The 16,082-nt window shown below is 38.0% G+C and overlaps 1 protein-coding gene across 1 annotated transcript in view; it reads right to left on the bottom strand.

The window, feature by feature from the left end:
* Nucleotides 1-16,082, bottom strand: part of LOC124746186 (short/branched chain specific acyl-CoA dehydrogenase, mitochondrial) — a 65,450-nt gene that overhangs the window by 13,616 nt on the left and 35,752 nt on the right. Inside the window, exons 4-6 of the mRNA XM_047248946.1 lie at nt 14,011-14,217; nt 6,801-6,971; nt 6,579-6,704 (exon numbers count right to left, since the gene is read on the bottom strand). Coding sequence (XP_047104902.1) covers nt 6,579-6,704; nt 6,801-6,971; nt 14,011-14,217 — 504 coding nt within the window. The remainder of the gene's footprint in view (nt 1-6,578; nt 6,705-6,800; nt 6,972-14,010; nt 14,218-16,082) is intronic.

Genomic DNA, 16,082 nt, shown 5'->3' with positions numbered 1-16,082 from the left:
ACAAGTGATATAGGCCACCATATCCTGTGCATAACCCTTTTGTCCAAAAATAGCCTGTTGATTGTACAGCAACCAATTTGCTCTTTGAATCATCCATCTTTGTGGTCTCCTGTCAACCACTGTCAGAGTCAACAGACGGATCCACACTGGGATGTAATCTGAAGTCATTTCCCACTGAACCAAGTCTGCAACAGCTGAGGAGCAAAAACATAACTCAACGACTGAAAACGACCCAATAGCTGTGGAAAGGTGTAATCATCTGGCCCAAGTTCAAAAGGTAGATATTCTCATAATGGACAAGTCACTCAATAATTCGCCCCTGGGGCAAGTGATAGCTGAGCCCCACACCACATTGTGTGCACTGAAGTTCCCCACATGGAGGAATGGGTGTGGCAGTGCCTGGAGATCTGCCAGAGCGTCTGCATCCAAAGAATCATGAGCTAGAAGACATAAAGAACAAACTGTGATGTTACATTGTGCTACAACTTTTATGGCAACTGCTTGTATAGCCATGGTAAGAGGGCAGGAGAGGAGTTGCATCTGTCATCAATAAAAACAGCCATTCCACCTTTAGCCCTGTCTCCAGTAATATCGTCCTTCCTGTAAGGGTGGTAATCCCTTAATGCATGTGTATCGGTGACTTTTAAATAAGTTTCTTGTAAGCAGGACATGTAATTCTTCCAAATGTGATTGGTATCCATTTAAATTCAACTGCAACACAAAAGTCCCTATGGGAGCCATTGATTAGTGATGGTTAGTCTTGTCTTTCTCCCTCGGCGAAGGTGATTCACCCAGGAGGCCAGAGGGAGTGTTAGCCGGTGCCCTGTTCTCTGGTTCTTCCAATTGGAAATCCATATCGTCACGAGTAGTATCCATCTGAGGAGGAAGCTCACTATTCCGAAAATTTAACTGCCACTTTCTTCAAATTTGAACTACTTTTTGAAGGATGTTTTTCCTTACTTATGGGAGGAGTTGGTTGCTTGGGTTGAGGGGACGGCTTAGTAGACTTCCGATGATGGTGGGTAGCAGTATTTGGCTTAGGTTGTAAGCCAATCACTGGCAGCTTCTGAATGATTTCTGGTTCAACTGTAGCACTTCCCCATGGAAACACCGACAAGTGCATGTGCTCGTAGTTGAACTTGTGGTCCCAGTTTGTATGGAGGGATCACAGTTAGCGACTGGCTTCTTAAGGATACAGGTTACTTATAAATGGTGGAAAAATCAAAATGTTTTTTATGACTTTATATACATTATAGGGTTTCAAATGATAAACGACCTATATATACCAAATTTTAAAGTTACAGTCATGTATGCCGCCACGCCCCCTTTATTTCTGTTACAGAAAACAGTATTATTTCGAAAGGAACCATGAACTTACTGTTTCCAGCCATTATATGTATGATTCATTATATGTTGATAAGAGTGCAGGTTACTAGTGTCTGTAAATGATTATCTTTGCTAGTATTTACTTTCTGTTTCACTGAAGCAGTTTGTTCACATGTTACTGAATGTTTGTTGCCCCTACATATATTTGTGGAAGTTCATATCCTTTAGTGTGCAATAAATACGTACTTTGCTATGCACCAAGAAATTCAATAAAATGAAATTCCGTGGTAACCAGTTCACAAACAAATCAAGCAACACTGTTGAAAGTAACCTATGTATCAGTTCTTCAGGGAAGAAACTCCCTCATGGCACACTTCCTGGTGATTCAAATTTTTGTGTTCACAATTACGCTTTTTGTAGCGGATTTGTTGTTGTTGTTGTTGTTGTTGTTGTTGTTGGCATCTTATCTTCTTTGATAAAAGAAGTGGCAAAATGTAAACAATGTGATGATGTAGGATGTCTGGAAATAACTAAACAACAAAGTAGGAGCAAGGGTTTAGCATCAAAATTAGTTGTTCTGTGTAGATCCTGCAATAAATCTACATCGAAAATGACTTCAAACATTGTGAATTTGAAGTTAGTGTACGCAATGTGTGCAATAGGAAAAGGAAAAAAAGGCTGCTCAAACATTTTGTGGTTTGATGGAGCTTCTTCTTCTTCTTCTTCTTCTTCTTCTTCTTCTCCTCCTCCTCCTCCTCCCAGTAAATTCAGCAAGTCATAAAAATAATTTTAGGTGCCTTGACGGTTGTGTCTAAAGCCTCTATGAAACTTGCATTAGAAGAAGATAAAGAAATGCTACAGGATGAAGACTATGCTTCAGGAATGTTCTGAGGCACAGTTTAGTTTTCCTAAAGTTTATAAAGTATTGCTCTAATTTTTTTCTGTAACTTGCAATAGTCCATGCCTATGTAGTAGACCTAAGCTTTATTGCAGAATCAGCTAAATTATAGAAAAAATAACATTTTCATTAGGAAATAAATTATAAAAATTAAAATGTAAGATGTGATATTTTTTATCCTTGTAGTAATAATAATAATAATAATAATAATAATAATAATAGGTGGAATTAAATAGGTCTAGTACCACAGCCATCGTGTCATGCATATCTGGTAAAAATTTGGTCTCCTTCAAGTGTATAACATTGGATTAAATGGTACCTCAATTTGAGGAAGCATTTTGGGGAAAAAATGCATCAATTTCTTTGTAATTTTCTTTAATAACTCTAAGCAGGTTCAAAAATATCCAAAATACTTCTAATTTGTTTAGAAAGTGTGCTGCATTAGCTGATATCAACAAAAAATCTGTCAGATATACATTACAAACAGTGCCTGAAAGAAATAGGTGTTGATTTTTATATAATATTGAGCCGGAAAAGTACCCTGTATCCTTAAGGGCTGATGAAAAGAAGTAGCAAAAACCAGAGGTTGCATAGCTTTTAAATATTTTTTAGTTTCATCATAGGGTATGCGTCTCTTTACTTTCAGCTCCTGAATTTTCCTTTTCCTCATTGTAAACCTAACTCTTTCTGCTCCATAGTGGGTGATCCCCGGAGCAATTTATACATTTTGGAGAATTGCCCAATTTGTGAGCTGTGCCTCCACAATTTCCACATTTAGCCCTCCCATTACATACCATAGTGGTATAGCTAAATCTCTGACACTTTGAGCACCACATTGGGTTAGGAACATATGGGTGAACCTCAAGTTGGATATAGCCTGCAGGGATATGTTCAGGTAATTCTGGAGTGCTGAAAGTTAGATTTTTACAATGTGCCATCTACACTCTTCATATAGTTCTGCGCTTCCGTGACATCCATATTTCTCCATTCTTCACTTAACTCCACAGTGTCCATCTCCATTATTTTGGAGCAGGTAACCCCGCCTTTATGAAAGTTAATGCTGTTATGCAACTCAGCTTAGACTGTGTTGTCACTTAAGGCCTTACATCCCAGAAGCTTAAACACCTGGTTTGAATTACCAGTTTCAACTAGAAGTGTTCCATTATGAAGTCATTTGAGAATTTTTATGGACCCAGCAATACCATCCAATGCCTTGTGAATATAGAAAAGGGGGAGGCCTTCTCAAAGGTTCCTCCTTTTCTCTTTATTACAATGGAAGTGTTGTGGCATACCAGTGCCCTGTTACTATGACTCTGAGATTTCTTCGTGGAAGGATTGACCAACCAAGCTCTCTTTGATGGGTGTAGGTACTACCTGACTACACCCGTCCTGTCGTGAGTAGCTGTTTGATGAGACCTTTCCATAGGGATCCCATGAAACGTCAGGAAAACAAATTTCAAGCCAGGCAGAGTCCTGCATGCCTGAGGAAGCCTTGTACAACTGGGGAGCAGCAAACACTCCAGAGGTTGCCTGCCAGAGACTTGTTTCATCTCAACAGCCATTCACCTCATCAGCACATAGCATACTTTGAGGATGAGGGTTTTTTCCCCACGGCTGCTATTGCACAGCTATCGAGCTTGGCCCCTATGGTGATGGAGATGCTCGTTTTCTCACTTTAAAGGGAACCAGCAGTGGTTAAGCCATCTTGACCATGTCAACACATTTATACAGTTTTTCATGTGCACACTAATATTCCACATTAACCACAATCTATGCTAACGCAAAATGCACTATACCTTAAACCAGAATTGAACCAGAATATCAGTAGCATTATACAAGAAAGGACATACTAATAATTCTCCACAACATAAATGTCAGGAAGACTGCTGTGAACTTGCCAAATTTTCACAATGTGACAGTGATGTAAAACATGCAGACTACTCACATGATGTGTGCTGCAGCTGTTACGCAACAATTTTACTAACATGATCTCCATAGTTAAATTGTGAATTTCATAACCAGTTTGATTATGTAGTTGTAGGAAAAAACATAGTGAAATATGTCACATGACATCATGAAAAGACACTTTTTTTTAAGTTTTTAGTGTTGTTTGGACTTTATCTCACTTCAAGGCCTCAAGGCATTCCCCAGAGAGTACTAAAAAACTGTAGAATGTAATAAAAAATATTACATTTAATCTGAGTATAATCAGAATATGGGCACATTTTCAATGCACCTCCACACTGTCATTGTTTTTTAGCACCATACAGGCTCGCATTGCAAACCCAAATATAGTTTCTAGATGGTTTTGAACACGGTCTTCCTAATTGCAGTAGGCTCTTTCTTTGTAACACTGGGCCAAAAACAGGCATTTTCAGAACAATCATCAACTTTGCCCTCAATTGTTTAAACTGGAAAGCAGCAGGAGAATGAAACTTCATATTTGAAGACCTAGTATTAGTAAGTTATAATGTGCAATGTTTCAGGTTTATTCAGCAGTTACTGTCTGAGATATAAAAAGTTTGATTTAACATTTTTTTGAGGATTTCATCAAAATCCATGATGGGCTTGTAGGAACCTCTAAACTGCTTGACATGTAATGACCTGTTCAACACTTTGAAACAGGCTACTTGATACCCATTTTAATATTAATCTAATCGCTCCCTTTTCCAACACTCACTTCACGACTGATTTTTGGACTGGAAACTATAAAATATCAATAAAAGTGACACAATAATTGTCAATTTTCTTGAAAAATCTTTTGTCACTGAATCTGTAATACGAATTGTGGCACTGGATACAGTTTTGCCACTAATAACTAACAGACCCATTTATAACACTACTTCCTCTACAGGCAGATGAGTTACCAGGCCAAAAATGTGAGCTATTGATGTCACTTTACTTTTCTAACTTTGCAGTGTTCTGACTCTTCCTCTAAGCCTACACAGCCTCTGGCTTTGCATACAAGTAATATTATGTATGGATCTGTAAGCTTTCCCATTAGTATGTATACTCCGTACATTCTCAAAATATATTAAAAGGTTGTCTTAACAAAAATAATTATACAGAGTCCATGCATTGCTTCCAATATTCACTGTGCACAAATGAACATTCATCTGGCGAGTCACTCATTGAATGGGGAATTACAGTATTGATGTACCCCACCGTACAGTGGCTTGCGGAATATCTACGCAGATGTAGATGTACCAATGGCCTTGCCGCCGTGGTAACACTAGTTCCCATCAGATCAATGAAGTTAAGCACTGTCGGGCTGGGCAAGCACTTGAATGGGTGACCATCCGGTCTGCCATGCACTGTTGGCACATGGGCTGCACTCAGCCCTTGCGAGACAAACTGAGGAGCTCCTCGATTGAGAAGTAGTGGCCCCAGTCCCATAAACTGATATATGGCCAGGAGATTGGTGTGCTGACCACATGCCCCTCCATATCCCCATCCAGTGATTCCTATGGGCCGAGGATGATATGGCAGCTGGTCGGTACCACTGGGCCTTCATGGCCTGTTCGGGTGGAGCTTGCATCAATCACCACCAATGAAACTGTGGTGTCACTGCCAGATACCACACTTGCTAGGTGGTAGCCTTTAAATCGGCCGCGGTCCGTTAGTATACGTCCGACCCGCGTGTCGCCACTATCAATGATTGCAGACCGAGCGCCGCCACATGGCAGGTCTAGAGAGACTTCCTAGCACTCGCCCAGTTGTACAACCGACTTTGCTAGCGATGGTTCACTGACAAAATACGTTCTCATTTGCCGAGACGATAGTTAGCACAGCCTTCAGCTACGTCATTTGCTATGACCTAGCAAGGCGCCATTATCAGTTGCTATTGATATTGTGAAGAATGTATAGACAAGAGCTACGTTCAACATTGATGGATTAAAGTTAAGTATTCCACCAGTTACCACCTCTTTTTCTAAGTTCTAATATCCTTGTCCTGTTCCAGACCTCACGCCAGCCTGCGTGAGCTAAACGCGTGCCTTTCTGCTTCCTCTATTCATATGGGTTGGCTCTTCTGCCAATCTTCAACAGAAACTACCTCCATTACCCTCCCCAAAACATAGATAACTGGTTGGACAAGTCTATTTTATTTCTGTTTGTAAAGTGTATACAAGTGGAAACTGCACAGGTATGTTGAGTGGCAACCAGCAACCACCCTCCCCCCCTTTCCAATTGTAAACTTGTGTTATTTGAGTTGAAGTGTTAGTTCATGAAGAAACCGCGTATTTAAAACAGTTCACACTACGGATAATCCAACTTCAAATATAAATTTACTCTGATGGCAAAAGGCCAGTTTAAAAGAAGAAGAAAAATAACAACTAACATCCAACACACTTACTCTAACATTGTCAAAGTGTACCATACAAGTTCCAGATGCCCTGATTCCAAGTTTACTCTCTTTCTTTCCAACTGTTAAGCCAGGCGTATCTCCGTCAACAGCGAAACAAGTTATTCCTTTGTATCCCTGTGGAATAAATAAAGAAACAGATAAAAGTGAACTAGTCAGTGCTCATACAAATTCACTATTTTCAAAAGTAAAAACTGCTCTAAGAATACTTACAGCTTCAGGTTTCGCATTCGCCATCAAGATGAAGAATTTTGCAACATCAGAATTAGATATCCACATTTTTGTGCCATTTATTACATAATCTGACCCATCTTTCTTGGCTACTGTTTTCAGGGAGAAGGCATCTGAACCTGACTGTGGCTCCGATAAACAAAAACTACCAACCTGTTAAAAAAAGGATTGCTGAACTGCATCAAGCCATGCCAATAACAGAGAACATGGTATACTGAATAAAAGAACACAAACACATTTTGAAATGTGGATTACTTCAAATGTGCTGATTTTATGGACAATTATCTAAGTCGTGTGTAATATTTCAACCATACAGTAATAAAAATAAGATTTAAACATTCCTGTATTGTTTTACTTTGCAATTAAACAGATTGTTATATACTTTATTAGCTAGAAACTTATTGAAGCATAGCTATTAATTAGTGGCTTACACTTATACTGAAGCACATTTAAAATACACACTTAAACAACAGCACAAATTCTTTGGCCTATTATAACACTGAAAATTCAAAAATTTAAAGAACTTAGAAAAACTGAGAACACGCAGTTACTAAGCTATTGATTAATCTTTAACATACTTAATCATACAATGTATGGCATACAGTAGGTAAAAAGAGTTGCATGGTTTCCTTGCCTCTTTCCTAAACTTACAATTTTTTTAGCTATCCTGGGTTTCATGACTCAGGGTTCAAGATGACTGACTTTTTCAAGTGATCCTTGACCCATGGCTAATTTACTTTAAACACAAGTATAATGCTGATACCATACTGTGGCAATTGGAGGGGCAGTAAAAAATGAGAACTCAAGCTGCCCAAGGAGAGAGGAGCAGAGGCTTTTAGAGGGCTGGCAGCCTGTGTCCTTGTTCTGTGCTCCAGCAAAAGCAGATCTGACTTAATGGTCACAGGGATCACCAATACTTTATGTATTGTGAGGGTTGTATTCTAAGTCATACACTGGGAATAGTCTCTTCATTCAAAATAAAAAAAGAAAAAAAACAATGAACAAAATGAAAAGCAGAATAAATAAAGCATATGTTAATGGTTACAGTGCTATTGTTTGTGCTATTGTTGGCAATGTCAAATGTGGTAGTTCAGGCCCGACCTTTACCAGTATCTTAAACAACCAAATTTCAGAACATCCATTACCTGAAACTGCAATGAAGAATTATCAGCAAAATAAATAAACACAGAATAATACAGTAAACAGGAGCAACATGCGACTGTTCTCAGTCATACCACCAGTGGTAGGACCCGTGGTCAAATACAAAGGGGTAAGTCTGCAAAGTGATCAAAGTGTAACAGACAGATAAAAAGGAATTTAATAAGATTGAAGTGAAATGTTCTACTTCTTTGACAGAATTCTGTTGAATACAGATACTGCAGTGTCATCTCACATGGCCCATCTTGAGTAGTATTCATTAAATACATTTGAAGACACTCAGATCAAGTTATAACTAGTGAATTTACTCAATATTACACATTCTACTAGGCCTTTCCTTTATCATATTTAATCGATATTATGGTATCACATAATTAATCTCTTAACTGAGTAAAGATTGGGAGAATATACAGAACACGTATCTTACAAAATGACAATGACAAAACTGAGAGTCCCCATATATCTAATGGACTATTAAATTAAGACTCCGTGATCTCCTCTCCGCCCCCACCCCACACCAGTCAGTCAGCAAGTGTGAGCCTGGGTGGCAGCAGCTCCACATTCTTCTCTCTTGTCTGCCTTCTGCTTCAGCTCATAGTATGAAGAACAATACACATCCTCCATTATTTATTAAAAGTAGTCTTTCCTCTGTAATTTCTGCTTTCCAATGCTCCCTCCATTATTCTTTTCAAAAGACCATAATGTCAGAGTATATGGTCTATCAGCGGAACCCTTCTTCTTTGGTGTTTCATGAAGCATCTTTTCTCTCTTACTCTGATGGAAACTTCCTCTTCCGTGATCATTTCTCTCCAGCTGATATTCACCACTCTTCTGTAGCACCATGTTTCAAATGCAGTAAATCTCCTCTCCTCTCTCACTCCTATTGTCCAAGTTTTGCTGCCATATGTTGCAATGCTGGTCTTCACCATTTTTTGCTTCACATCAAGGCTTGTATTCTTTGTAGTGAATACATGTTTCTTCTTATTAAAAGCATTCTTGCTCTGGGCAATTCTGCATACTACCTTCTTGTAGCTTCTTCCATCACACATGATTTTACTTTTCAGGTAATTAAACTCATTTACTTCCTGCACTGTTTCATTTGCAACTTTACTGCAGTCTTGCTTTCTTTATTTCTACTGCACACTATAACTTTTGTTTTGTACGTTTTTACTGTCATATGGAATTCCTCCTCCATTATTCTATCCACTATGTTCAGGATTTTTTGCACGTCTCCTTAACATTCTACACTTAGTGCTACATCAGCAGCAAGTCTCAGCATATCTACCTTAGCTCCATCAATTATTACTCCTATGTTTACTCCTCTCACCCCGTCAATTGCCTTCTGTATGTACAGATTTAACAAGTATAGGGATAGGTAGCAACCCTGCCATAAACACTGTTGAATGCTCTCCGATTCTTCTTTATTTCCACAGCAAACTACTCTGATTGGTAGGTGTCACCTTCTCTCCCTACAGCTGATTCTTGATTGGCAAAGGATATTGCACAAGGATATTGCACAATACACATTGTCAAATGCTTCTCAAAATCTGCAAATACTAAGACTGTACTCTTGTCCTCCTTTAACTGTTTTTCTATCACTTGCCTCAGTACCAATATCACACCTTCTAAAACCATTCTAGTCTTCAGACAATAGTCCTACTTGTTTTTCCATTCTTCTGACAATAATTTTCATGACTGTTCAATACATGGCACATCAGGCTCAATGTTTGGTGTTACTCACATGTCATTGCATCTGGTATTTTAGGTAATGCATGTAACAAAGTCTTCCGGTAACTCTCCAGACCTGTGAATATCACATAACAGTCATAAAGTGCCATTTTCATCTATCATTCAACTTTTTAAATAGTTCTCCTTGTATGCCATCAGCTCCTGGAGCCTTCCTTCCTCATAAGTCATGTAGTACTTTCTCATACTCTTCTTTGATAATATGAGCCCTCATCCAGCTTTACTACTTCTTCCTTTTTGACGGTCAGGTTGCTGCTGTTTCCTCTGTATCCCTGTTCTAGGTATTCCTTCCATTGTTTCACTATAATTTTTTTATCCCATCTTTTCCATAATGCTAATTGTTTTCACCTTTCTTGTTCCGAAGAACTATTTTATATCCTTTGTGCCACATCAATTTGTCCTGCCAGCGTGTTCATAAATTTCCTCTGAATGCTGTTCTTTATCTTGTTTTGTCCTCTTATTAATTTTGTTCCTTAAGGTCTTGTTCATTACTTCTCCATCCTCTGGGTTTTCATACGGTCTTCTTTCCTTTATCATATTTACGACTTCCTGACTTACCCATTCTTTCCTAGTCTCCTGTTTGTTATTTCCTAATAACACTTCTGACGAGTTTAAAATGAATTTCTTTATTGTAATCCATTTCTGTTCTACCCTCTTGTGTTATCTAGTATCCTCATTGGTACTATTTGTTTGTGTCATGTACTGATTTTGGGTAGACTCATCTTTAAACTTAGATATCTCCCAGTTTTCTCTTTTTCACCTTTAATCTTTTGAACTTTAGTTCACAGTGCATTATAAGTAGTTTGTGATCGCTGTTGACATCAGCTTCAGGGTACATTCTGCTGTCCTTCACCTGATTCTTGAATCTTTCTGTTGCCAGTATGTTGTCTATTTGTGCCCTTCTGACATCTGCTGGGGCTGTCCATGCATATCTCCTTCTTGGACGATGCTGTAATTTTCATATTATGTCATATGCATAAACTCTACAAATCACTCTCCTCTTCATTTATTTACCCCAATTCGTATTTACCAAGCGTATTTCCTTCTGTTCCTTCTCCTATTGCTGCATTACAATCTTCACATAAAATAGTTTTCTTTGCCCTTTATTTTCTCTAACAACTCACTTAGCTCCTCATAACATTTTTTCCACCACTTCATCTTCCTCTTCTGTTGTTGGCACATAGACTTTAACTATCACATTTTCCTTTGGCATAGTTTCAATTCTTACTACAATTAGTCATTCACTGTATTTGCAAAAATCCCTTTATTCTGTTTCCCAGTGTCTTATGTATGATTATGCCCACTCCTTCTCTACTGTCTGTTGTATCAGAATGGATTACTCTTATCATTTTCACTCCTGAGGTCTCCAGGTAGTGGCTACCTCATTTCTGCTAAACCTAATATGTCTGAATTTAATTTTTCGATCTCCACTATCAACTTCTGTAATCTCCCAATCTAGAGTAAGGTTATCATATTCTAGGTACCAATTCTTCTCTCTTTGTTGTGTTTTCCTGATTTATTTCCTCAAGCTGTCCTCTTCCAGAGATCCAAGTGAGGGATTATTTTACCTGCGAAGAATTTAACTGAAGGAGCATCCATTATCATGAACTGCTAATGTTGGGATATCCAGATGGATCTTTAATGGAGTGATTTCCCATTTCCTTCTCCATCCTACGCCGTTGGCCTTCTAGTGGCTCACTCACCTTTAGGGACAGTTTCCAATCCCAAGGGCAGGAGAGTGTCCTGTACCTATACCCGCTCATCCACCCTCCAAAGAGGCTGTTGGCACTTGGTACAGGCGGAGGGTATCACTTATACTGGTGGTCAGTCAGCCTGTGGCTGCAGTTTACTATTACTATATCTGGCAGCAGTATTACAGAACTATAGCAAATCAGCAGTCACAGAGTACTTCTTAAACGTTATGGGCAAACTACATAACATACACAGTACACCATTTCAGACAATCAGCAAATGAACCCAGATACGTAGAAAACAAAGCAATAGAAACATAGTAGATTCCACACAAAGGCAAAGCTAAAAATGCCTATAGTTGAAGATACGTTTTGTGTTCTCAGTAAATACTTACTTAATTCATACGGAACAATAGGAAGTTCACTGTTGTTCTTTGTCTGTCACTCTCCTTCTTCTTTACAATTTACAATCGTACAAGTTTGTAAATATCTAAGACAGACCTCCACCTACATTTTCGATGCCCTTTCCATGGCTTTATTGTTTTTTCCAAACTTTCAAGGTTTTCTTTTCCGTTTTATTCCAAAGACTTTATGGTCAACCTCAGATTCTTCATTAGTCTCATTTCTTTCTTTTATAGCTTTTGTATTCCCTAATCTTGCAACAGTATTTGGTAAACTTATAATTGTTGTTATTATGGTTTTGTTTTTCAATTATGTGCACACTTTGTAACATGTCAATCCAGCATGGACTGGACCTCGTATAGAGGATATGTTGAGTCACAGACAGGCACAAAGAAACCATTGCTGTACAGTTAAGCTTTCCGCTAAAAGGCTTTCTTCCGAAATAGAGAACACGGACACATAATCGCTGGTTCTGGCCACTGTGGCCAAACTGTGGACCAGTTACTGAACAATTGCAGTAACTATTTCAGATTTTTTTTTTTTTTTTTTAGGCTACTGTTGGTCTATCGAGTACGACTCCCAAGACTCTAAAACAAATCAGCAATTGCTATTACCATTTATAAAGACTGCAGATATAGAGGTTTGTGTGCTTACATTAAGTTGAGAGCTACACCTGCAGTGGGGTAGTTAGTGGAAGGACCTCCCAAGTGGGAGAGGTCCCAGCAAATGAACCAAAGTGTCTCCCACAATTTTCTACTACTTTCACGTCTCATCCCATGCATCTTAACTGTCCATACCATTGCCATCCAAGCAGACTTAGTTTGGTGGAAAGACACAGAAGGGTGGCTTATCAGCTCACATCACAGACACCATGGAGGGTAGACATCTGCAACCTTCTCGAAATACATTATTTTCTGCAGTATAATACTGACTGACATTGACTAAACCATGAATATGATGCCCATTTGCCAGCACAAGTTCACTGGTTGTGACACTGTAAATTGACAATTTTTACTTCTGGGCTGTAATTACAAAAGCTGAAGATGGTTATGATACTATCTATTTCATTTATTGAGAGTATTAAGATACCAGCCATTTTAACAAATTAGCTTTGCAAAGATATAAACATTGCTACAGCTACAAACAACAATTTGTATGGATTCTGTTTGTATTGCAAAACAGCCGATTTGCTTTTGCATTTATATTTAAGAAAATGTTAATGATTATTTTACTTTACAAATGCCCCAATTTATTTCAGTAGTTTGGGCACTACACTGACAAGACTATTAAAATAATGTGCTGGTAAGCTGCACAGTTAAAATGCATAATTCATACAGGGAGCTTGTGGAATAATTTTTTTTAGTCCACATTGGTTGAAGCTAGGAAATTCATAATAAAATCACTAACCGGTTAAGTAGAATAAGCAACGAGAGATGTCTTAGTACTCTCTGCCGTTACTTGCAACATTAGGTTAAAATATTGGATAGGAGGCTAATCATCTTCTAAAGAATACATTTCACAAATTTTGCATTCTTGCAAAGAGTTCAGAAGTAAAGATTAATGCGCAGGTATATTTTTTAAGGGGAACCATATCTACAAAATGTTATGAAGCCCCCTGGCCTTCAATACAAGATCTGAATTTTTGGACTCTAAAGCTGCAAATGTCTAATAGCCCACTATGTATGGTGCGTCGGAAGGAGCCATGTTAATACATGTCCAGCATAGGATGAAAAAACCTGGCACTGAGTAAGGCACTGGATTTGCAAGCAAGAGAAGAGTGTTGATCTCTCTACTCAACCTTCCACATTTGCATGCTAAATCACTTATGCCTAATCCTCAGATGGTTGCCTCAAAAAGGCTATAGTTTATTTCATCCTGATCTCATTCAACTCAAATTTTTAATACATTTCTAATGATAATGAACTTGCCAACGGCATGTTCAAACTTGATATTCCTTCTATCTTTATAATGCGGGTATGATGTGTCACATTCTACAAAGTAAACAATCAAAATATGAAAAAAAAAAAAAAAAATCCAATTTTATCTGGTTAGCAATTTGTTTTGCAATTGTTACTCTACTGCACTAAATCAAAATAATCCTATATAGAACACCACTTTTTTTTCCTTTTTTCTCCCAGGATACAGCATCATGTGTAATATATTGATAACAAATGTCTGTTGATGTTATACTATACCGTGTTTTGTGCCAGCCGTGGTAAGTACTTCTCCTTCTGCTCCTTTGTGCCAATTTTCTTTATAAGTGAATTAACCAATGTGTTATGTATGTCAACCAAGGCAGACACGGAAGGGTCAACTTTTGCCAATTCTTCCACTGCCAGCATAGTTGCAAAAAAGGACAATCCTGATCCACCATATTCGCTTTCTATTTCCATTCCCATTAGCTGGAAAAAAAAAAGGTCAACAATGAAGGGAATTTTTTTCAAAGTTCCACATATTTATTATAGAGTAATGAGTAATTTATTTCTCTCTCGTCATATGCCCAATAATTACACTCATCTGTAAAGGCAAGAACAAGAGCAGGAAGCCATGGAAAGGGATAGGGGCTGGTACAAGTGAAGAATTATAGCTCTGAGTCTCAAATTACAATTAATTTAGTCAGTTCCTTGAGTAACGTACACATAAGAAGGAAGGAGATGGTGTCATATCCAGCAACGAGGGGCAGTGTACCACATGAAGAACCAGCCAATAGCAATCAATCTGTGAGACTTTTATCTGTACTCTGGGGTAATTGCAGTTCATTTATTTCTAATTTTCATGTTAGTTTTGTTATGGTTTGGCTCATGAACCACTGCAATATTAATCATGAGGCATATAAGCTAGGGTGACAAGTATAACATTAACAACTTTCACATTTCCCTCTGTTATCAAATTGGTGATTTCTTGATGCCTCGTGAAATGTCGTACTAATTAATCCCCTTTTTGGTGTTGTGGTTCAATACATTTTTTCCTCCATGATTTGATCAGTATATCTTTAATAGTTATCTGATCTACCATTCTAATCTTCTCCATTCTTCTGTAAAACCACTCTTTGAAAGCTTTTATTCTCTTCTCGCCTGCACTGTTTATTGTCCACATTCTACTTTCAAATAAGGTTACATTTGAGTCAACTACTATCGACGAAGATTTCCTAGCACTTAAATTTATATTTGATGTTAACAAAACTCTTTTTAATGAATGCTTTTCTTGCAATTGTTATTCTGCATTTATATCCTCCCCACTTTGGACATTGTCAGTTATTTTGCTGCCCAAGCAGCAAAACTCCTCCACCACTTTTAGTGTCTCCTTTCCTAATTTAATTCCCTTTGTACTCCTCGATTTCATTTGTATACATTCTATTACCCTTGTTTAAGTTCATCTTATGATCTTGTTTCAAGACACTATCCATTTCTCTAAACTGCTCTTCCAGTCACTTGCAAACTCTAAGAGAATTACAATTTCATCAACAAAATGCACATAGCTTTTTCTTCTCCCTGGGCTATAATTCTTTTTCTAAATTTCTCCTCGATTTCCTTTAATGCTTGTTCAACATACACATTGAATAACATCAGGGATACACTACACTCCTATCTCACTCTCTTCTCTATCACTGTTTCCCTTTCATGTCCTGCAGCTCTCGTAACTGCAGTCTGGTTTCCGTACACATTATAGATAACCTTTCACTTGTATTTTGTCCCTGATACCTTTGAAACGTTTTCCAGTAAATGCTGTCATTACCTTTCTCTAATCTACAAATGCTATAAAGTATGCTCAACTTTCTTCAGTCTTTTCTCCTAGCTTAAACAATAGTGGTGAGTTGTTATTCACAGTTTCATTTTACATTTGAAGTGATGTTCACCAAGAAGGAAAATTATGGGTCAGCTGAACCTCCTGGTACCAGATGCGGGTCATTCCATGACGTTATCTACATCTATGTCTACATCTGTATTCTGCAAACCACCACGAAGTGCATGGCAATGAGTACATTCCGTTGTACCAGTTATTATAGTTTCTTTCCTTTTCAGTCACATATGGAGCATGGCAAGAATGATTGTTTGGCTGCCTCTGTGCACGCTATAATTATTCTAATTTTGTCCTCACGATCCCTATGTGAACAATATGTAGTGGTGGTTGCATATTCCTAGAGTTATCATTTAAAGCCAGTTCTTGAAACTATGTTAGTAGACTTTTTTGAAAAAGTTTACATCTATCTTAAACAGTCTGCCAGTTCAGTTTCTTCAGTATATCTGTGGCGCTCTCCCATGGATCA

This window comes from Schistocerca piceifrons, chromosome 1 (genome assembly GCF_021461385.2).
Source record: "Schistocerca piceifrons isolate TAMUIC-IGC-003096 chromosome 1, iqSchPice1.1, whole genome shotgun sequence".
NCBI classification, from domain to species: domain Eukaryota; kingdom Metazoa; phylum Arthropoda; class Insecta; order Orthoptera; family Acrididae; genus Schistocerca; species Schistocerca piceifrons.
This window is presented reverse-complemented; position numbering and strand designations above follow the sequence as displayed.